Here is a 22,915-nt window from a genome sequence, read left to right as displayed (position 1 = left end):
GTAAGAGGCATGAGCAATGCGTCCTGCTGGCATCAATGGCACATAAGTGGAATGTGGAGCTGCTGGCTTAAAGTCAACCCAAAATTTTGAAGGAAATTTTATATCAGGCCCTTCCATCACCTTGGACCTGGGGTAGTGTGCCGTGGATGTCTGCCTGGGGTCTTTATGTGGCTGTTGTCACCTGATAGTATGCTTGACATGATGTTAACTTACAACCCCATGAGACACTCTGTGTGTGTGAGTATTCTCCCTCTTGTCCTGTCACATACTAAAGACCTCTCCTGGGGAGTGGTGATTGCTGGAAGATGCTTCTTCCACACCTCTGTGCAATGCCCACTCTCAGGCTGCCTCACGTCAACGAGTAAAGATGCTCCTTGTTGCTCTTTGGATATCACTGGGATGGGGAAGGAGGGTGAGGATCTGGTAATCTTAAAAATCAAACTGGTTGAAGCTTTGAGGATGGCTAGCACAGAGGAATATAATACCTCTGGTGTCAGCCTAATATTCCAAAGGTGTTTTTAATGTTGGCAAGTTTGAGCCACCAACATGTATTTCGAAAATAGTACGGCAGGAATAAGTGAAATAATACAAAGAGCGGAAAAAGGCTTATTTTTAAATGCAGATTATTTCAGAAGATTCCTCTCTCATTGATCCAGCTATAAAACTAACAGATAGCACCACAGCTTCTGTGTGAGGACTTACTCTTAAAACTTTTACTCAGCTTTATCTTTGACATTGATGGAGAAGATCCCATGCCTGAGAACCTCTGCTGCTCTCTGTAGTCTTAAATCCACCTCTGGACTCCAGCCACAAGCACACGAACAAACACACCCTTCTACTGTCATCAGTCTACATGGAGCAAGTCTCATCCTTCCTGCCATCCGCTCACTGCTTGCCAGCTCCCTCTTTGAAGGTTTCGCTCCCTCAAGTGTCCCTGCTGATAATTAAGGCTTATTCCATCCTTCCCTGAGCCCTTTACAAGGTTTGCTAACTTAGAAGGCACAGCCTCCTTTTTCATCCAGTGGCTTGGGAAATACTTAAATGCCAAGTGTTTGTGTAGAGCCTTTTCACATTGAAAACTTCACAATCCGTATAACCTGCAAATCTTACGTGAATCCTGGATATTGCTACTTTATGAAAGTGTAATGCTTGTTACTAATTGGTCTGAGGCAAGAAACAAGACTGTAATCCCCTGTTGTGAGCATGGTGAGAATAGTCATGGGGTGCACATGACCTGAACTTGGGCCCAGATCAACTCCAGTTCTGAGCCCTTGTTTGTGACTTGGAGGGCCTCTGCCCTCACACCTCCAGCCTCCTGTGAGTGTTACTGCCCAGTGCCCAGGTGTTTTAAGATTGTCAGAATTAGCTCATCCTCCTCCTGCTGTGCGTTCACAGTGCAGTTATTCACGTACAGCTGCTGTTACGTAGGCTGCTGTGGCTATGCCTCTTTTTTTTTTCTTCTTTCTGTGCTCTTGGGCACACCTAAGACTCTGGCTGAACATTTGGGACAAGCCCTGCTGTCCAGATTAACGTTCCTTCCTGACGTGCCAAAGTGGTGCAGAAGCAGCAGGCTGTAATGCAGTATGTCAGAAGTGGCAGGAGGCCAAATTAAAGCTGTTTCTGGCCCAGATGGTTAACTTCGCCATGCTCTGCTTGCTCAGGACGGTGAGGGAGGGAACACAAACTCTGTCCCAGTTTTAATGGTTTTGTATACCAGCTATAAAAGCAGTTCAGAGATTGCCCTGAGTTTTACGAACTCTCCATGGCCTTAGCATATTTTATCCCCCCCTCCAAATGTGTAATGTTTAAAATGAAATTACAGGCGATTAGTTTTGGATGTTACCAAGAGAGGGATGTGACAAAGTATGAGACAGATCTGAGTTCCCCTGTTCCCTTTTTCTTTTTTTTCCCCCCAGTTTTAAGTCATTGCTAACAAATGGGGCTAACAAACTTGCTAACAAATGTGATCACGTTTTAAAGAGGCACATCTGTGGGTTCTCTTTATTCTTGTGGATTTTGAAGAAAGATGGTTAACAAATTAATGAATATGAAACATTCCTATGCTAGTATGACAGCTTACTTGTTTGAGATTGTTCTGATTCTGTCTTGGAAGAAAACAAAATGACAAATCTCACCTTTGTGCAAAGAGGTTAAGCTGAAATAAACTGCATGTTGATTATGTGTGAAATGTACCTGTTATTACTGCTTCTCTGTGCAGGTATTTTGGGACTGTTTGTTTACACGCAACTGAATGTTTGTCTGAGTAGTTGCAGATTCATTCAAGAGGCTGGTTATGAAATAGTAGTAACAGCAGAGCTAAAGATTTGTCATTATTTCTATTAATATGTAACTTTTGTTTGTAGAATGAAATGTGTCTTGCCACACAACAGCTTTCGAAGCAGCTCCTCGCCTATGAAAAGCAGGTATGCTCAACACTGTGCCTCTGATTTACTCTTCAGCCCTTGAAAAGAAGCCTGTTCAAAGAGTGTGGTTTCCAGAAGTGCTCAGGGCGTTGGATCTATTTGATTTCATGCAAAGACTGTTGTAAAATTCCCCAGGATGTTCAAGGGAATTGGGTCACTTCTCAGCATCCTTAAAATTAAAAGAAATGAAACAAAACAAAAACAAGACAAAAAAAGTGCAAAATGTGAGTTAATAAGCTTATGAAGACAGAAGCCAGCTTGTTCCTACTGTATAATGTTAAAATGAATCTGATAAGCATTAATTGCATGCTGTCCAAATCCATTAATTTAAAAGAAGAGTAGCAGTGCATAAAGAATATATATATATATATATTGAGTTATTGCTTTTCCATTTCGTTTTACTGCATTTTGTAAAAGTATTTATTACCTTTGTAGTAAAACACTTCTTGTGTTTTATACTCAGCTTTGTTGATTTACTAACCAAATACTTTTTTCTATTTTCAGCATTTTGCCTTAGGGAAAGGAGATGAAGAAGTGATATCCACCCTTCATTACTTTTCAAAAGTTGTGGATGAGGTAATTTGAGTTGCCATTATTCTGTTATTACAATGTTAATGGAATGTTGGAGCTCTTCCTTTTGATCTTTGCCCTTTTGGTTCTGAGCCTTCCCACTGAAGGACAGATCGTGTCAGAGTTTTATAGAATCATTTATGCAGGGGTGGAGAGAAGTTTAATACCACCCTTTAGTAATGGTCTCTTCAGCACTAGAGCTGGGTCTGTGGCTTCCTCGCAAGCGCTATTCACAGAGCAAAGCTGAACTTACTAAATAGGGGAATTAGAAAAGAGACTGAAGTCAGATATGTTTCAGGTAGACTGGGGCCATTTTTAATTTAATTTGATTTAAAAATTCTATTTTCAAGCTTTAAATACTGCAGTTTGAGCCCAAACCATCCAGGGATGGGCACAGAACAGCTGTGCAGTGGTACAGTTGCAGCTTATTTTACTGTAGGATCACAGAGAATCCAAACATGTCTGGGGAGGCTGCAGAAAGGTCTGCTGAAGGCAGGTTAGCTACTACTGCTGTATGTGCTGAACACTTCTACTCCCCATGGGTTGCGGCTAAGTAGCAGGTGTCTTCTTAAATGTGCTCTTGTTAGACCTGCCCACATAACATTTCATTCTAATGTCAATATCTGGGTTCTTACTGCTTCAGTCTCATTTGATACATCATTTTCTGGTGTGAGCAGGACTCTGTGTCATCAGAGAAGTGCTGTTCTTCTTTAGTCTACTTCTAGCCTTCACTTAGAAGACAAAGGGCTATAACATGGTTTACTTTTGGGGAGAGGAGGGTAAAGAGAGTTGATTGCAGGGCAAAAATAAGTTATAAATTTGAGAGCTGTGCTCATTCCATGGGTAACTCTAATGACATAATGGGAAGAATTCCTAGGATTAACTTTGCCCTTATCCTTATCCCGCTGCATGCCTGCTCTCAGGATATACTTGAAAGGAGCATTTGCTGTCACAAGTCTTGTACTTGTCTTGGTGATGTGTTAGTAGGTGAAAACTAGTACATTCTCCTCCCCAGCTACAAGAGAACCATCCCTTTTGTGGGCTGAAGGTGGAGAACCCTGCTGCTCAGTTCTGTCAGTCACATTTTCCCTCACAAGAACCTGCTCCATTCCTCAACCACCTTTCACATCTGTTAGCTAGCCCCTGTATCTCTTCCAGTTGTCCTTTCTACAGGAGTTGAGTTGCCCCAGTGTAGTATTGTGTTGTCAAGTGGGAAATACTGACTTCATCCTTACCTTCCTAAGCCTAATCACAGAAAATGTGAAGGTAAAATAGTGCCCCCTGTTGTGATTGTGTCCTGGGTAACCTTCCTGAATGGAAGGAGATTCTAGTCATGGAAGTGGAACTGTAACTCTGTGGTATAGAGACTAACAAAATCTGGTTAATAGAAGCAAATTACAGATGAAGTCCCGCTGGGTTACTCACTAGAATTAATCATCAAGTGAACTGCTCTAATGCAGCATGTGGGAAATGAAAAGTTCTTGGATCCTTATAAAACAGTAGGCAGGAATTAACCACTTAGTGCAAAATCCCCATCTGTCTCACAGAAATATGTTTTAAGCACTGAAGTAGATGGAAGTATCTTACATCCTCGTCTGCTGGGCACAGATGGCAGGTGTGGCTCTTCAAAACCCATAGAGTGCTGGGGCTCGTGCTCTAATTTAGATGGTTCTCCTGTGGATCATCACTCTGCAGTTTGTTCCTCCAAAGCTGACTTCATTATTACAGGTCTTAACAACTCTAGCTGAGGGCTGAACTCAGTTGTGTAAGGTGATATATAAACATGAGTCTTTTTTCTTTTTTTTTTTTTGAAAGATTTTGTGTACTTTTACTTCCATGGGAGAAATATATTTTGTAGGTTAGATATATAGATCTTTCACAAATACTTATGTGTATATATATATTTAAAAGATTTTTTTAAAAACTTGCCTTGCATCTGTAGGCATCCACGTGTATTGAGGAAGCAGAGGTTACAATGAAAGCCTGCAGTGGGTGCTTTAGTGTTCACCAGAAAGCTGTGGTAGATACTAGGTTGGAAAATGGAGCGATTATAGTACTGTGATTATTGTGGTCATAGTTTAACCACTGGGGCTTGTTGGTCTGCCTCAACCTATGTGGAAGTGGGAGTAAGATGCATTACGTAGAATGTGGTGCTAATCTTTCTGGTGGAAAAAGGTCACTGTGGTCATCTAATTCTTACTGGGAAAAGGGCATGTTGATGTTGACAGTTGCATGCAGAAAGACCGTAGGAGTCATTTAATTTAGCAGGAAACATTTGAGCTCAAGTATTATGAAGAGAGGGACAAAATCTGTGAGGTGACTGTGGTTGCCAGACATTGAACTTGTAATTTTGAAAATTTTGGTTATACTCGTAACTTTTTCTGACTTTATATGAGGGGCACAAAGTGAAAGAAATAGAAGTGTGGATGAATTGAAGGTTTTAATTTAAATTGGCACATTAAATTATATACAAATTAAGATTGCTTTATGTTTTATTTTGAAGACTTCAAATTACATTGACTGGAGTCTTTTGTTTGGACAAAATGTGTGTTTATAAATGTACCAAAGTAAGAGACAGGAATGGTTCCCTGTGTCAAACAGTGTGAGCAACGTGCAGCATGAAGGTACAGGTTTTTGTTCCAGTTTTATCTTCTGACGAGTCTGCCTCATGTTCCTGGTTATTAACTAATAGGATAATATGTCACACTTCAAGATATATGTTGATGGCTGCTGGTCTGTAGCCATCAGTGTCCAGTGGACCTGTTTTTTTAGGTGGTATCAAGGAGTGTTTTACATGAGTTTCCAAAGTAATTAATATAAAGGCCCAAATACAAGAATTTGGATAAACTGATGTTTTCTTGAAGAAGGCATGGATAAGGCCAGAACGATTAATAGTGTAGGGGTGGTCAAGCACTGGAACAGGTTGCCTGGAGAGGTTATGGAGTCTCTGTCTGTGAAGTTTCTCATAACCTGGCTGGACATGGTCCTGGGTAGCCTGCCCTAGCTGACCCTACTTGAGCAAGGTGGGTGGACTAGGTGATCTCAAGAGGTCCTTCCCAGCTTAAATGGTTCTGTGGTTCTGTGAACAATAATGACACTTGGTGGTGTTGATATGGTATTTCTGATCCCAAATGGTAGAAATATAAAACCACTGGACCTTCCTTTTTTTTTTTTTTTTTGGTGAGAGCTTTGCTAAGAATTTTGTATTGCTCATGATTAAGGTTACCAATGTGTGTTTTATTAGCCTGTATAAACACTGGTTACAGATCGTTCAGCAGCAGACAGTGCATGTTATTCTTTTTATTTACATTCTGTCTTAGAGCATTTCTCTATTCTCTGTTTTAGCTCAATATTCTTCATTCTGAATTGGCAAAACAGCTTGCAGATACAATGGTTCTCCCAATAATACAATTTCGGGAAAAGGATCTCACAGGTAAGTTTTATTTTAAATTTTAATTTTCCTCTTGGTGTTCCTTCATGCTTGTTTTGTAATAAGCTGAGGCATAATGTCATATAATTTGTTCTTATGGTAACTCACAGAAAAGGTTTTTTTTTTTTTTATTTGTTTGTTTTTTTCCTGCTACAGAATTTCCTTTACAGGCCGTGTGCTTTTACTCAGACATAAATAGTGCAGTTTTGCCGTGTATGGGTTATGCCCCTTGTGGTGCAAGTTCGAAAATACACAACTTGGTCTTTGTTGGGTCACTCCACTTTTACATGAGTGTAATTCCACTGCAGCCAGTAATGTTACAGTTGCCTAAAGCAGGGAAATGTAGCAATGTATCTGGCTTGCAAACAACATTCATCCCACTTCCAGAGTTTGGGGTTGTTTAAAAAATCACAAGCAGGAATGCTCTTTCAACTTCATAGTATGATATATCCCCTCCTTTATAAGTTCTCTTTAAGCCCCTTCCATCCAGGGGTAGTTCCAAGTAACCTGATTGCGCAAACTTGGAAATTCCTTAAACAGTAAAGCAGGAGTGCAAACATTTGTTCTGATTTCAAAAGAGACAAGTTGATAGTCGAGGTCAAGGACACTGTAACCTACATAGGCATCAGAAACATGAGTTCTTACTGCAGCATTTCCAGGGCTTAGCAAAAAAAAAAAAAACAACCAATGTTTCTCATGCGAAGTTTACTCTCCTGTTTATATATTTTTGGAAAACATCATTTTGATGGGAGACGAAATAAATAAATAGCAAAATAGTGACTGTTAGAAGTTTCTGGTATCGTAGCATCTCATTTGAAACCGTGGGATACATCAAAGTACTTATAAAAATGGGTATTTTGTAATCTAGTTTTTGTAATTTTGTAATCTAGTACCAAATATTTGTATTTGGATGCTCAGATGTTGATTCTATAAATGGTCTTACACCTCTTTAATGTGGTCTCACTGATGCAGTGAATCTGGTCCCATCTGTATGGATTATGTCCCTAGTTCATAAAAGGAGATGGAAAAAGAAGATGCAACCAAAGCCTCAGCTGGTTCGTGACAAAAAAATGGAAGTTTATTCAGTTTACCTGGATGTCAAAATCTTTTTTTATTCTCTCCATCCATCCCCAACACCGTTTTGCTCTGACGCAATCTGTAGAGCAGCGTTTTTAGCAGAGGATTGGCCATACTGAAATTTCATCACAGGATTAAACAAGGAAGCAGAGAAGATAAACTGTGTTCTTGTTTTACTTCCGATTTTGTTATGTATTGAGTACTATAGAAACCTTTAGGTGCAAGTTAGTCACACCTGGGAAGAATTTCTGTCATTCTGCATTGGAATCATGTGGAAGTGTTCTGGGAAGAAAAAAGTGGCATGAAACTGATTTCTGAATAGGTTATTAGAAATAATCAGAGACCATGATGACATCCTACAGTTTACTCATTTTCTTTTCAGAGTTGCGTAATGTCTGGTCTTATGGTCATGTGAATGTGCTTAGTTTGTTGGTTTCTGAGAAGGGTTTTGCCAGTTAAACATGCATTGATAGGGGAACTGAAAGTGATTTGTACCAACACTACTGAAAGTTGAGTCGCCTGCTTAGTTTCTCTTCCTCCTACCTGCATCAGAAACTGGTGGCCAATGTTTGTTATGTCAACATCACCAGCCAGCAATTGGATGGATAAGGCAAATACTTATTTTCACAGGGAAGCTTAGTCAAAAAAAATGTTCCAGTTTGATGAAGATTATGTACAGGGAAGGGCCTTAGTTCATGTGTCTCTAGGACTTCATTAGATTTCTTGATATCATATAGGCATTGTTAGGATGTTCAGAACTGCTGGTCTTTTAAAGCAGTGGAGGGCCTTTTGTAATAGCAGGCATAGTGAAACAATGCTTTGGGTAAATGACACTGACATATAAGGAATCTTTTTCATAGTGATAACTTTTCTCAGTCAAATAAACTAACTTCACTCTTGCTTTCCTATCTGTCTGTTAATTTCTCTAGCAACTGATCTGGTTTATTATCATTTTCAAGATAGGCATGACTTGTGTGTGCATCTCTGCTTTGAAAGGACTGGAATGACTTAGGTTTTAACAGTGCCATAAGTCATCTCAGTTGAACAAAGCGTTTACAGCAGCTTTTACTTTGAATATTCAATTTCTCTTTTCCAGAAGTAAGCACGTTGAAGGATCTTTTTGGCCTTGCTAGCAATGGTATGTTTCCTGGTTTTGTTTGTTTCTAATGGCGTGCACCTGTTATATCACAGAAGACATTTTTATCTATGCACACACACATCACATTTCTAAAAAAAATAATATTCCTTGTCTACAGAACATGACGTGTCCATGGCAAAGTATAGCAGGTTACCGAAAAGGAAAGAAAATGAAAAGGTAAAGAACGTAAGAGGGAAAAGGAAAAGTTTTCATCAGCCGTTCTGTCTTCATCATTGTAGCTAGTCCCTACATACACTTAAGAATTTTGGAGAGTTCATCAGTTAAAGTCATGGTAGCTCAAGACTACTCGTGATTTAGTTTCTAAGCAGACACAAAGCTTTTAGACAACCATTCAGCAAAGTTATACCTGTTTTCCCCAAGTTAAGCAAATGACCAAGTATCTTGCTGAACTAGAGCCCCTCAGGTCCAGAGGAGCTCTTCAGACAGATGCGATCCAAATGGCCTTAAGTAGATTTGTATGGACCTACTATTGTACAGCTAATGTGATGATACTGTATCACTGGTGCAATTCATTGTAAACCATGTCATGAAGCCTTGTGTCTGCTATTTATAAAGCATACCATTGTTTCACATCTGCCTTTCTGCTAGAGTTCTCTGTATGGATTGTCATTTCATTTACAGTACACCAAACCATGTTGGTGGGATTGTTTTACGTTTCTTCTTCATTGCCCACTGGAGCACTATTCCAAAATATACCTCTGTATGCTGGAAATGTATGATTGGCCCTATCCTTTAAGAGTGCTTCAGTCCTACAAGATGGTCTTTCAAAGGAAGTGCATTGCAGAACAGAATGTGATACAGCATCTTGTGAATTATTCATCTCTGCTTTCTGCACTTAGAGGCTTGTGTTGTGATCTCAGCTGCAAATAAATCTCTTGCATTGAGATCAGATCTAGAATGTTAGTTGTGGTAGTTGAGTTTATAGTCACAGGGATTGTCCAAATGCTTAAGTATCTTGACAGAGCAGGGCTCGAAGTTGATTTGGGTTTTGGATTTGCTTTATTAGTTTCTCATCCTTCATTTTAACGTGGAGAAGTTCTGTAATGACTGTTGTTTAAAGATAATTTGAAAATAATCAGTAAATATACCCATATGCATCATAACACTTTGTCAACCTCTTATCAATTTTCGTTTAGCTTAAGGCAGAAGTGGCCAAAGAAGTGGCAAATGCAAGGAGAAAGCAGCATCTTTCATCTCTGCAGTATTACTGTGCCCTGAATGCTCTGCAGTACAGGAAGAGAGTGGCAATGATGGAACCTATGCTAGGATATACACGAGGACAGGTATGGACAGTAAAACAACTCTATCAGTTATACCTTTACCAGGGAAAGTGAATCATTGTAGCTCTGGATATTTATTTATTTTTGAGAACTTACAAATGAAAATAAAAGAAAACTAAACAACTTTATTCAGCATGCCTAGGTTCTAACAAATGGTTTTGTTTGTGGCAGATGGTTGAATGTTTAGCTATCCAGGAAAGATAGCAATGGGAAAAATATGTACTATTATCCATACATTTACATACACATGTATGCAAAATGACCCTGGGGTTAATTCTTTTCACAGCTAAGCTATCTGTACAACAGCATTTACTTCTACTCTTTACTCTGTGTCTGCACAAACTCTCCTATGTAGCAGTTCCCCTCCTGGCACATAATGTTCAGCATACTGATGAGGAGTGTACACGACAGGGAACAGAGCATCCACTGGAGAACTAGAAGGACAGAACAGTAGGGTGGATTGAGCATAAATCTGGGAAATCCTGTTTCTAATCTTTATTCTGCCAGCACTTTGATATAGTGGCTGAACACACATTTCTCAAATCTGTAAATTGCAGCAGTGATACCATTAACCTGACCCTCCGGGATGTCAGGAAGATTAATAAACGAGCACTTTCACAACACTTGATTCTCATGACTTGCCCATTTTAAGGGTCTATTGTGCTTCAACACTGATGAAAGAAAGCATAAGGGAAAATGAGAATTGGGTCATGGAAAAATGAATGCAATGGTCTGTTTGAGATGGTAGCTTGGATCACCATGTCAAGTGTCCTGTGTCTGCTGCAGATAATGTGTCCTATATAAAGTAGGTACTTAAAGAGAATTCAGTTGTTTTACATGGAAATTCATTCTGTCTCTCTAGTGTATAATTACTTATCCTGAGCAAAAAACTGCACCTGTTTCCCTTTTCTGGAAGCCAAACAACTTCCTTGATCTAGCAAAAAAAAGTCTCTCATTGCTTTATACAGGAAAGTCTCAGGTTGTCATGGGAATGACTGAACAGCCAGAAGCCAGTTGATACTGCTCTTTAAATACTGTGAACCCCCTACCTCCCCCCATTAGCTTTTAAAGTATGTATTTTCTTTATTAGTTGCTCAAAACATGTCTAATATTTCATGTTTCCAAAGAAGGAACATAAGAATTTTTTAGAAGTCATGGCTAGTATAGAGGGTTTATTCAAGTTGGACTGGATGATCTTGGAGGTCTTTTCCAACCGGTGATTCTATTTGACTGAAAACTGGCATCAACATCTAAGACAGGCATGGCAGTCTCTCATTATTCAGTGGAATGTAGGGCTCTTCCCTTCTGCATTAGTTTTCTGAAGTAAATAGGTGAATCATTCTTGAAAAGAGTCTGCTTTCTCTCCTTTGTCTGTAAGGGGAATCTGTGGTCAAGAACATAGCTGCAGAAATGTAAGTTACAGGCAAGAGGAATTCTGTGTCCCAGGAATAGGGGAAAGGAGTGGAATCACAAGCAAAATTGGATTAAATATCTAATAATTTGATATTAATAAATAATAATATTAAATATATTTATATTATGTTATATTTATATAAAGTAATAATATTAAATATATTTATATTAAATACTAATAAATAGTAATACTAATAAATATCTAATAAATTGCTTAACAGCAGAGAATTGTTTTGATGTTTTTGCATTTATTTCCGAAGTAACTCACTTTTTTTTGGGGGGGAAAAAATAATTAATTGCACACACACCACTACCTATGTCCATGATTCACAGAGCTGTCAGTAATTCCTAACTATGTCTGTGTGCCCCACAGCCAGAAATGAAATCTAAGATAGTCTACACTGAGTGCTTTGCTGCTACTGCATGCGTGCTGAGCCATAACAGCAAAGGGGACTCTTCATCTGTAATAAAAAGTGCACTTGGCCTTAGCAGAACAAAATCCATGGTAAAACTGTAGTTGATGTAATTGATTGCCCTAGAGACTTCTGCTAGTGCAGCTACACTTCATCGTTTTCTTGTCTGCCTTTGCTGTAGCAGTTTATAAATTTCCAGGTTGGCCTACTAAATCTAATGGACAATTTATGTTCCAGTCCTTTTGGTGAGGTGTTACTGCACACAATGGCTCGTGACAGCACAGAACCAATTCTGTACGGGGCTAGGATGGGAGGAGGCTGCCTGTTCCCTCTTAGCAGTCATTCAGCAATTCATTGGAAACGTACCTGTCAGCAGCCAATAGCTTGTGTGTGTAAAGGGGTACATGAACGGGTGGGAAGGAGCAAAAAAGAAAAATACAAGAAGTCAACACAGTTGTTTTAATCACATATTTGTTTGCCAGCCCAAAGCATCAATCGTAATGGGATCACTGTTAACCCAGTTCAAGCAATCTGTTTTTTGTCTACCAAAACCAGGATGACTTCCAGTGTCTCTTATTTGTATTTTTCAGATCAACTTTTTCAAGAAAGGAGCAGAGATGTTTTCCAAAAGAATGGACAGCTTTTTGTCATCTGTTTCGGACATGGTTCAAAGGTAGCAAAATACTTTTGCTTCTTTTTGTTTGCTCTTTTGAATTCTGAGCAATAGTACTGAAACCTTCAGCACATAATGGGCAGCACCCATGTTTCTGGCTCAGGAGGGTACTTCCATGCTTGCATTGCACTGTTGGGCATATTTTGTTAAAATAGCAGGTGGAAAGGGGGTGTGTTTGTGCATGTAAAGGAAAGTGCTGCCAGTGCACTGCACAGTGTTTTTACAGTATAGCCAGGAACTGTATCCTGTAAAGTGCTCAAATGCTTTATTTTTTTGCAATGGGTTAATAGAATTAATATAACAAAGCTAAAGTGCATTCTGAATTAGAGGTGTTTATAATTGCTGGTTCTGAATTAGAGGTGTGTATACTTGCTGTGGTCAACATCTAAAAGACGTTTAGATGTTAAACTTAGTGATACGGTTTAGTGGAGGACTTGTTAGTGTTAGGTCAGAGGTTGGACTCGATGATCTTGAGGTCTCCTCCAACCTAGACAATTCTGAGATTCTGTAATAATAATGGATTATTGTTAAAGTAACCTCCCAGATAAGGATTTAGGTCTTGCAGTGTTTGATGTTGTAGATACACAAGGAAACTAAAACTCCTTGCCCTGGGCAATACTCGTTGCATCTGGTATAGCCTGTATCAGTCCACTGAGTTCAACATGAATTTTTAAGTCCCTATTTCAATGCTTTTGCTATTTCAGTGCTTTCCTGCTTTTGAGAGTACTTTTTCTTTGTTCCCTCTCTTTGTCCTCCTATTTTTGTAATGGAGATTGACATTTCTCTTTATAATTAAGTCCTTGTAAATGTTATAAACTTTACATTTAAAATGTAATCATATTAGAGGGAACACTCATCGTTTATTTTAAATCAGCTGGAATGCTAGGCTGAACCCTTCGCTTTATTGCTTCATACCTTTCATATTGGAGTATCTCCAAGTCATTACTTATGCTGACTCTGGTGGCATTTTAAATAATGCATGCTTGTTAATTTGAGAACAGTGTTACCAGTAATCTCCCTGTGTAGGAGATTCTTTTGCTAAATGTTTCTTTATTTCCTATAATTTTATGCTTATTTATGTATCTTCTTATGCTCCATTTTCAAATAAATTCCTCTACAGTCTACATACCACTTGTATCGATTGGAGGACAGATTTTAAACTCCCTTTAAATAGTGCACGTTATTAAAGGTAGAGCATGCTGCCAATATCTTAGAGGCAGAGTTAGGATCTTATCACAGGATTGTCACTGTAGAATAAGCCCTTGTTGAAAACTTGGGTGGGTTTGCACTCTGGACAGTACACAATACTGAATGAAAGCAAAAATAGGCTGCTCAATTGGTTTGCTCAGTCTGATTTTCATGTTTTCCGTCATGCAGCAAAGCTGGAAAGTACAACTCAAATGTAAATAGTGCAGTTGTGTGGTGTTGTGTGATGTCTTTGGAAAACCCGAAAGAGAAGCTTGCAAAATCTCGATTGACTCTGCAGCTCAGCAGTTACCGACAGAACTTGGTTTCATTATTTAAGGTTACACAGCCACTGAAAAAACGTGCTGCCCAATGCTTTCCTTCTTTAATGCTAGGGATCACAAGGCTTCAGTGAGTCAGATCTGCTTGCTAAACAGACTAAAAGCTTTTTATTTGTCACATTTGTTTTCATTTGGAACAACACGCTGATGAGAGCCATTGTGCAGCTAGAAATGTCAGCAGCAATGTGGTCTTGCATCTATTTAAGCTGATTGCGAAACTGACTCTTCATATTTAAAAGTATTTTCGTTTACATAGTAAATACTGCTAACAATGTCAAAACACATTAGAAAGGAGAAATCATTGACATATTCTCAGTAACCGATTTGTCTAGCTGCCACAAATGCATGGAGAAGGATTTCAGAATTCTCAGTTTTTCTTGCTTTTCTGTCTTGGAAAGAAAAGAAATGAGCCTTAGGAAGGAGATTCCAGTCTCACGAACCATGAAGATGCCAGAATAGTTTTATTTTTAAGAAATACAAGCTCTGTGCAGGCAGTATCATCTACGCACGTACTCCAAAAGCTTTAACCACTGGGGATGCAAGTAGAGGTTTAAAGATGCTTAAAGCATAGGTGCCAGGGGTTAATGGCCTTTTAAGATAAGCAGTGACAAATACTGTTATGTTCTCACCTCAGGAGTTTTTCTAATAGTCTGGATGCAGTTAATAACTCCTAAAGTATGGAAAAGTGAATAAAGAAATCAAATACATACTGATATTGTTTCTCTGGAAGTCAAAGGACAGCTTCTGCAATATGGACCTCAAGAGGTCATCTCATCCAGTCACCTGCTGAGAGCAGGATCAGCTAGAGCAGAGTGCTCTGTGCTGTATCCAGTCCAATTTTAGGTATTTCTATCACACACATACACAGCATCTTGCTACAATTTGTGTCTGCTCTCTGGTGTCTGTTGCTGCACGCCTCCAAGGAGAGTCTAGCTCCATCTGGTGTATGCTCTGCCATTAGGTATTTCAGCTAGCAGTAAGAGCTCCTCTTAGCCTTCATCTCATGAGGCTGAAAAGCAGTTCTCATTGGGCTTTGTGTATCACCAATTACAACCCTTTAATGTTTTCTACCCTAATGTTTTCTACAGAAACAGCCATGTTTTCTATCCATCTTGTAGTCCATTTCTCCAGTTTGTATTTCATTAATTGATCTATTCTCCCAGGTGCCTGGTGACAGGAGGAGGGGGAATGGGCTAAAGTTGTGCCAGGGGAGGTTTAGGTTGGATGTTAGGAAGAACTTTGTTACCGAAAGGGTTGTTAGGCATTGGAATGGGCTGCTCAGGGAAGTGGTTGAGTCACCATCCCTGGGTGTCTCTAAAAGATGTTTAGGTGTAGAGCTTAGGGAGATGATTTAGTGGAGGACTGGTTAGTGTTAGGTCAGAGGTTGGATTCAGTGATCTTGGAGGTCTCTTCCAACCGAGATGATTCTGTGATTCTGTAATTTGGCTAAAAGGGTGCTGTGGGAGACCATGTGAAAAGTCTTGCTGATGTCAAGTCAAACGTCATCCGCTCCTCTCCTCACATCCACCAAGCTAGCCATCGCATCACGGCAGGCAATCAGGGTTGGCAGGCATGATTTGTCCTTTGTAAATCTGTGCTTGCAGTTCCCAGTTGCCTTCTTACTCTTCATATGCTTGGAAGTAGCTTCTAGGAGAATTTACAGGAATTCCAGTGTGTTACACCATGGCAGGAATAACAAGTTGTTCTATGAAAGTCAAGAAGTACTATAGCAAGGCCTACTTTGAACTGTGCTGTTATATTAGAGCACCACTTGCATATGTTAAGTCATGTAAACTCATACATGCATTGATTTTAGAAGATTTCTCTCCGTTTCAAAAAAATAACTTACTTCTTCATTCTCAGCATGCCTTGTGTACTCATTTCAGGCTCACAGAATAATTCTGATCTCTGTATACTGTTTGGGGAAAGAAGACCTTCAACACAAATTGGAGGGGAAAAAAAGCATAACTACTGTTTGAGAAATACTGAGAGCAAGTTCACACACTTTCCAGCTGGGATTTCAAACTAAAGAGCAAGGGGAAATCCTGGCTGTGCTTTTGCTACCAGCCTCCAAAGACAGCCATATTTTCCTTAAACCAGTGTTAATATCTTCAGAGTGTATGTATCTAGTCTGTCAGCTTCAGATGGCGTTTTCTGGGAGCAATTCCCTATAGTATGCTGCTTCTTCAATTCTTTCCTAACTGAATGGATTTATCCAGTCCCTAGAGAAAGCCTCGGGCATGTAGTCTTATGTTACATTTCCTATAAAATCTGCTCTTAAAATAAATTTTATCTTTGCATTCATTACTCTCCAAACCAGTAAGAGATTTTACTCAAATGTTTATACATTCAGTCGGATTCATATGTGATCTCAGCTGGCGTTTTTGTTCATGTTGCGTTACCGATGTTAGCTATAACCTGATATAAATTGACTAATGATGGCTTTGGATTTGTTTTGTTTTGTTTTCCAGCATACAGGGAGAGTTAGATGCTGAAGCTGAAAAAATGAGGGTATCCCAGCAGGACTTGATTTCAGTTAATGAATCTGTTTACACCCCAGACTCTGATGTAACTTCACCTGCTATCAACAGAAACCTCATCCAGAAGGCTGGCTACCTGAATCTTAGAAAGTAAGAAGGCTGTTCTACTTGCTCATTTCTTTAATCGCCAACTTGTTGCTACATATTTTCTTTTTAGATCTTCAAGACTCCTTAGGTAACGAAGTTTTAGACTCCTTGTTCACTGCAGTAGCTTTACCCCTCAGCTCAAAGTATTTTTGTCAACTTTGACAGTATGTTTTAGAAGTTTAAACCAATTAGAGGCATTTGAAGCAGTTTCCCTGAACACAGAAATTTACTTCTGGATTAATTCACCTTCAGGGATAGTTCCTGTGTTCAGCTGGCTGAAAATTAGAAGCTTGTGGGGCAGGGCTCAGATTGTTCCTAATTCTTAGGGCTAATGAAAACATGGTGTTTACAAAGAAGAGCTATATTCTGTATTTAATACGGGTTTTCATAAACCACCTTGTTTGCATAACTAGAAGTTTTGTGGACAATGCAAGTGCATAACTTGGAATGTATACCATACGTAGAGTTGCTTCTGCAGATTTTCCAAATAAAATCTTCCATCACCTTCCACAGGAGCTATGTATATACAGCAGCAGAATTTGGTGGCGTATAGTAACCCAGCCTTTGTAATTAATTAAGCTTCAGGTCATTTCTGTTTGACTAGTAATCTTCTTTTCTGTTCTTTTTTTCTTTGTATGGGATATTTATTTATTTATAGCAGCATTCTAAGAGCTGGATTACAATACAATAGAAAGGACTTCTTAGCTAGGGAAGAGATGGGTTATGAGGTAATACTTGCAGAAGACACTTTTTCTTATGATGGCTCTGTTTTGAAACTGCTCGTGCTGCTCATCATCTGAAAATACTTTTTTTAAAATCAATCTTACTTGTATTTCATGTCAGTTACTCAGTACTAACAATTTGTTTATTCCTTAACTAGGAGAGAAAAAGATTCTCTGCAGTGACTTGGGATGTTTAGAATTGATTTATTTCTCCAGCTTTTATTAAGGATTAGTCTCTGCTAGGAATAGGTGGTTTTTACTTCTAAAGAGACTCATCATTAAAGAATGTCCAGGGTTGAACAAAAGTTCAGCTTTAGCACCAGGGTTTGTTTGAAGTTTCGTAAGGTCATTTGGAGTCATTTCTAAATACCAACGAGTCTTTATCATTGCATCTTCTCTGTAGTAAAACAGGTCTGGTGACTACAACCTGGGAAAGACTCTATTTCTTCACTCAAGGTGGCAACTTGATGTGTCAGCCGAGGGGAGCGGTAGCTGGAGGACTGATTCAGGACCTGGACAACTGCTCTGTTATGGCTGTAGACTGCGAAGACAGAAGATACTGCTTCCAGATTACTACTCCTACGGGCAAAGCGTATGAGACAGGTTTTCTTTGAGGACAGCCAGTCATGCCTACCCTTTCAGATGCTGTTTCCTGTAAAACATGCTTGCTGTAATAGTAAGCCTTTCTGGGTTTCCAGAAAGCTGTTTCCAAATTAAAACCGTGTTCATTCCCATCCTCCCCCACAACTGCCTGAAAAGCAAAGGCAGTATTTAAAGCTGCTTTAGCTGCAGCTTATTTATGATTTTTGTTCCTTTGATGGTTAATAGAGCCAAAGTTTGGTGGCTTTATTATAAGACTGGAAGCCAGACATTCCTTCTGTCCACTGCTAGCACTGATACACTGTGTTTGCATTTTAGGGGTATAACTCTTCAAGCAGAAAGCAAGAAGGAATATGAAGAGGTAAAAATATTATCTTAATGTTTGTCATTTTTGTATACAAGTGAGCTTGAAGAATTGAGTTTCGTTTTTGCCTTCTAGTGGATATGTGCCATCAACAACATCTCCAGACAGATCTATCTCACCGACAATCCAGAGGTGGGAGCTTGTTTCCGTATTTCAGTCCATTCCTTCTAACTTGCGTTGCTGTTGTTCTTTACAAGACGATACACCCAATGTACAAATGTAAAAAAGAGTTGCTGTTTTGTTTTCCTAGGCAGCTGCAATCAAGTTAAACCAGACAGCCCTACAAGCAGTGACTCCCATTACCACCTTTGGGAAAAAACATGAAGCTCACCATTCCAGGTAAAATGCTCACTTTCATGGACTAGAGCCTGCTGTGTGCTCAGCTGTGTTCCTTTGACAGGGCAGCCGTCACCCAGGCCTCTCTGGGCTCTGGCTTTGCAAACCTTTTGTATTTCCAGAAAATTTCCCTATTTCTGATGTTTTCTACTGAAAGTCAGAAGAGATGCAAAGTGTCGAGGGTAATGCTTATTGCTCCACATTGCAGCTTTGAAGGTCCTTGTAGGTGCCATTCTGTTTTTGCTGTTTCTTCTGAAACAAACAGTGATTTACTTGTAACCATTTTTCAGCGAGGGAATGACTTGTAATGTGGATAATACAGCAGAGCCCCTGCTATACATTTAAATAAGTTTATTCTTACACATCACTGCAACCAATTCCTGTCAGTCTGACACAGGAGTATGCCTTGTGAGGGCTGATAAAATAGTTGCTATTGTTCTCTTGTGCTCGTTCAGGTCAATCAATAAATCTCCCTGCCACACACACCCCCTTCAAAAATTGTTAATCGTGCCCTAGGATATGCTTGTATTCAAAATATGTATTTTATGTGTGGTTTCTCTGTATCTGTTTTGTTAATAATCCCAGCATCTTGCCCAGTAGGAATCCTTCAGGCTCCATGATCAGAGTTGGCTTTCAAGCTTTGTGTTGGACTAAATTCCTGACTAAATTTCTGCTTTCAGCAGCAATGTGATAAATAAAAATAGGGCAGGTTTGTTTCATGCTGACTTCTAAACAAAGAACGTTCTCTGTAAGATTTGTCAAAAATTGTATATTCGTGCTCAGGTATTTTCTTCTAGAAATTCAAACCTTTTCTAGATCTTCTGTCTCTCAGACCAATGCCTTTATTATGATTTATTATTCCCTTTATTGTGACTGCTTTTAGATTCCAAAGTTCCTCAGTGGGTATGGGGAATGCCAGTCAAGTGACTTTCTTTCCCATTTTATTAGGAGTTACAGCTGTTCCAATTTGATTGGAATTTTATACATAGAAAACAATCACCAGACATTTTACTGTGCAAAGGAACAAACAATTTCATTGACAACTAATCTCACAAGTCACTTTTACGTCATAGTATATACATATTATGTACGGTATACAACCAACTTTGTAGAATAGAAGATGTTGCTAGTAAAACCAGTGTGTATGTAGCGACATGTATAGTTACGACTTCTGTAGCTGTAGGAAACTTACGATTTCATCCTCTTTGAAAAAGGTTCAGGACACTTGTTTGTTAACTACCACCTTGAAACAAGCTTGTGGCCAAATAAGATCTCAAAAATATGTCAGGATCACCATTTAAGGAAGAGTTCAGAAACAAATCCAGGTCTCTGCTGTTTGCACCGGTAATGTGACCGTAAACACGGCCACCAGAGGGCAGGGAGGCCAATAGCAACCTATTTCCTGTCAGTCCACACAGAGTTGGGCTGTGTTCAGGTTTCATATACCACTATTTACTTTTTCCCCCAGTAATTTTAGGTATAAAAAATAGAATGAGGATTTTATTAGAGACCTCAGGAATGGGTAAATAAAATACTCTTATTTATGTTAATGAATGCTGGTTCAATCTACTTTGGATTCTTTTGGATCTTTGGAAATCTTGCCTCCATTCCAAAGCAAAGATATGGTGCCAATGATTGAATTTTTTTTTTCCATTTTCACTTTAGCCAGAATGTAAGGAATACAGAAAATGATAAAACAACGCCCAATGAATCAGCTGGTGCTCAAGACTCCACACAACTCATTGCTCTTGGAACACCGATTCAGTTTGACATTGTACTGCCTGCCACAGAATTCCTGGACCAGAACAGAGGTGGCAGGTATGGTCAGAGACAGGAGTTGTTCACTTTGAGTGATTTCAGAGGAGAATATTAGGTATTACAGCACTTGTATGTGGTGACCAGTTTTTATTCTTATTTCACAGGCGTGCAAACCCATTTGGGGAATCCGAAGACAGTAGCAAAAATGAGGAAGAAGGTCAGTGCTGCATTTTTCCAGATAAAATTAGTCATGATATTAGGCATAATTGAGCTGTCAGCCTATCCAGTGTCTCTTAGGGAAAGACCTGACATCAGAGAGCAGCAGAAACAACCTGTAGCACAGTTGAAGCTAGTTACGTTCAGAAGCCTGTCTTTTAAATAACACTGCCTATGAAGACAAACATCAACATAGACACAGCTCTTGTAGCTCTTGAGCAGTCAGCAGAGCTTATCCTGCTTTACCTTGCTCACCACTAACCATAAAGGGAGATAGATCAAATGACAGCTTTTTCACATAATGACTACAAAATTGTAAATAGGCTACGTAATTCTAAATAAGAGAATTACTGTGATAGTCAATAAGCAGGGAAGGCTTTAATGAACACCTCATTGGAACCACCTGCAGTAGGGTCAGAAGGTCAGAAAATCAAAGCAAGGAGGATACAAGTTTAAATAATCAGTTTGTCAGCAGCTAAGGCTCATGCAAAACCATCAATTTATCAGTTTGTGTGTTGTGGTCCCTCCACCTGATCGTAAGACAAGCAAAGTGAATTTCACTGGCTAATCAAACAATTCATAAAGGACCAGTTACAGTTTTTACAGCTTCTGAGCAGCTGTGATTGTTTTTTCCTGCTTGCTGCCAGTTCAGGCAGTTTAAAACTGGGTCAGAGCAACGCCTGGCTCATAGAAGGAAGCCAACACCCACACAGTCACCACCCAGGAGTTTACTGTTGAATTTCCTAAAAGGAAAAAAATAATTCCATGGGTATTTTCCAGCTACTGGCAAATCAGAGTGGCACAGTGAAAATTGTCATGCCTTTTATCTTCCAGATTCACTCTTGCAGCAGATGTTCGTAGTTCGGTTTTTAGGATCTATGGCTGTCCAGTCAGATGACACAAGTGAGGTGATTTATGAAGCTATGAGACAAGTGTTAGCTGCTCGTGCCATTCATAACATCTTCCGAATGACTGAATCCCATCTCATGGTCACCAGCAAGAGCTTGAGGTACTGTAAAATCTTTGTGGCTTCTCTCTTGTCAGTATTGTTTTCTTCGTGCAATTTGTGATTAGTAATTTTTCTTTTTCCAAGGAAGGCACCCTTCAGGGAGCAAGATCCTGAGATTCACTTTACTTAGTGCAATACCCTCCTGACTTGTTGTAAGAACATCCTACCAAAATTTAGTAGGGTGCAGTGGGGCTCTAAGACCCTACAACCATGCAGGAAAAGATGCAAAAAGAAAAATGCATAGAGAGATTCTCTTACCTCCTATGCAGTAACAGCGAGAGAGGCATTGTGCTGTCCTGGTGTCAGTATTGTTGCTGTAGAATATGGCTATGCAAGACGTCCACTTCAGCTGGGTTGCATTTTAGTGCAGACACATACAGTGTTAGCTCATGCAGGCAGAATATTTACCAAATTAGTGATTCAGAAAGATGAGACCAAGAGGTAAAGCAGCAGAAAATCAGGGTCTAGAGTTGAATTTTGCCATTGACTGACTTGAAGTCATGGCTAAAGCATTTGATTATGTGCATGTGTTTCCTTATCTGTAAAACTGATTCAGTGGTTGCCTTACTATTATAAAGCACCTTGAAATTACTGCTAGGAGTCATTCTAAAAAGCATTTACTTTCTTTTTCTCCCTACACACAATTGCAGGTTAATAGATCCTCAAACTCAAGTTACACGAATAAGTGTAAGTAACTTTGTTTTGAATCTGTTTTTTTTACCACAGCATTGCATACTTAGTCACATGAATCTTAGCTCTGGACCAAGCTAACTACATACTGATTAAAAAAATAATTTTATTATTATTTTCCAGTTTGAACTTGCCACTGTGACACAGTTTGCTGCTCATCAGGATAACAGGAGACTGATTGGCTTTGTGGTCCATCTCAGTGAGACTCCGGGAGAAGATTCCATGAGCGCGTATGTTTTTGAGAGCAACACAGAAGGAGAAAAGGTTTGTGTAATGTTTATCAACATACTTTATTTAGAAAACAAGTCCTAAGCTTCTTGGCTTAAACATCTGGGAAACAGTACTACAGAAGGGAGAGTAACCAGATTTCTTAGTAGGTAAACATGAATTGGCCTATGTCTAAAAAGGCCCCAATCTGTTGTATGTGCTGCTGCATTGGCTACAGGAAGGAAAGGGGGAGATTGCTAATACAAAATTAAGAGATATGGAAAAGCATGTCTGCGTCTAGGTGACACTGAAAAAAAATGAATTTATCAGTGATATTGAGACAAATACAGCTGGAAAGCTCTCACCAAAAAGGCAGCCATGCTGTGTTAACAGCACTGTGGCACTTGCTGTGTGTCTCGTAA

At 39.3% G+C, this 22,915-nt stretch overlaps 1 protein-coding gene across 1 annotated transcript in view; it reads left to right on the top strand.

Moving 5' to 3' along the window:
• The window catches only part of APPL2 (adaptor protein, phosphotyrosine interacting with PH domain and leucine zipper 2), a 37,682-nt gene that overhangs the window by 12,305 nt on the left and 2,462 nt on the right, over positions 1–22,915 (top strand). The window contains exons 3-19 of the mRNA XM_068664438.1: positions 2,364–2,423; positions 2,928–2,999; positions 6,339–6,426; positions 8,597–8,638; positions 8,757–8,815; positions 9,796–9,942; positions 12,356–12,438; positions 16,436–16,594; positions 17,717–17,905; positions 18,232–18,274; positions 18,353–18,409; positions 18,528–18,616; positions 20,279–20,431; positions 20,536–20,588; positions 21,422–21,596; positions 22,247–22,283; positions 22,410–22,550. Of these exons, the coding sequence (XP_068520539.1) occupies positions 2,364–2,423; positions 2,928–2,999; positions 6,339–6,426; positions 8,597–8,638; positions 8,757–8,815; positions 9,796–9,942; positions 12,356–12,438; positions 16,436–16,594; positions 17,717–17,905; positions 18,232–18,274; positions 18,353–18,409; positions 18,528–18,616; positions 20,279–20,431; positions 20,536–20,588; positions 21,422–21,596; positions 22,247–22,283; positions 22,410–22,550 (1,647 nt within the window). The remainder of the gene's footprint in view (positions 1–2,363; positions 2,424–2,927; positions 3,000–6,338; positions 6,427–8,596; positions 8,639–8,756; positions 8,816–9,795; positions 9,943–12,355; positions 12,439–16,435; positions 16,595–17,716; positions 17,906–18,231; positions 18,275–18,352; positions 18,410–18,527; positions 18,617–20,278; positions 20,432–20,535; positions 20,589–21,421; positions 21,597–22,246; positions 22,284–22,409; positions 22,551–22,915) is intronic.

Source organism: Anas acuta, chromosome 1, assembly GCF_963932015.1.
Source record: "Anas acuta chromosome 1, bAnaAcu1.1, whole genome shotgun sequence".
In the NCBI taxonomy this organism is placed as follows: Eukaryota; Metazoa; Chordata; class Aves; order Anseriformes; family Anatidae; genus Anas; species Anas acuta.
Note: the sequence above shows the minus strand (reverse complement) of the source record. Positions and strands in the feature narration are given on the sequence as shown.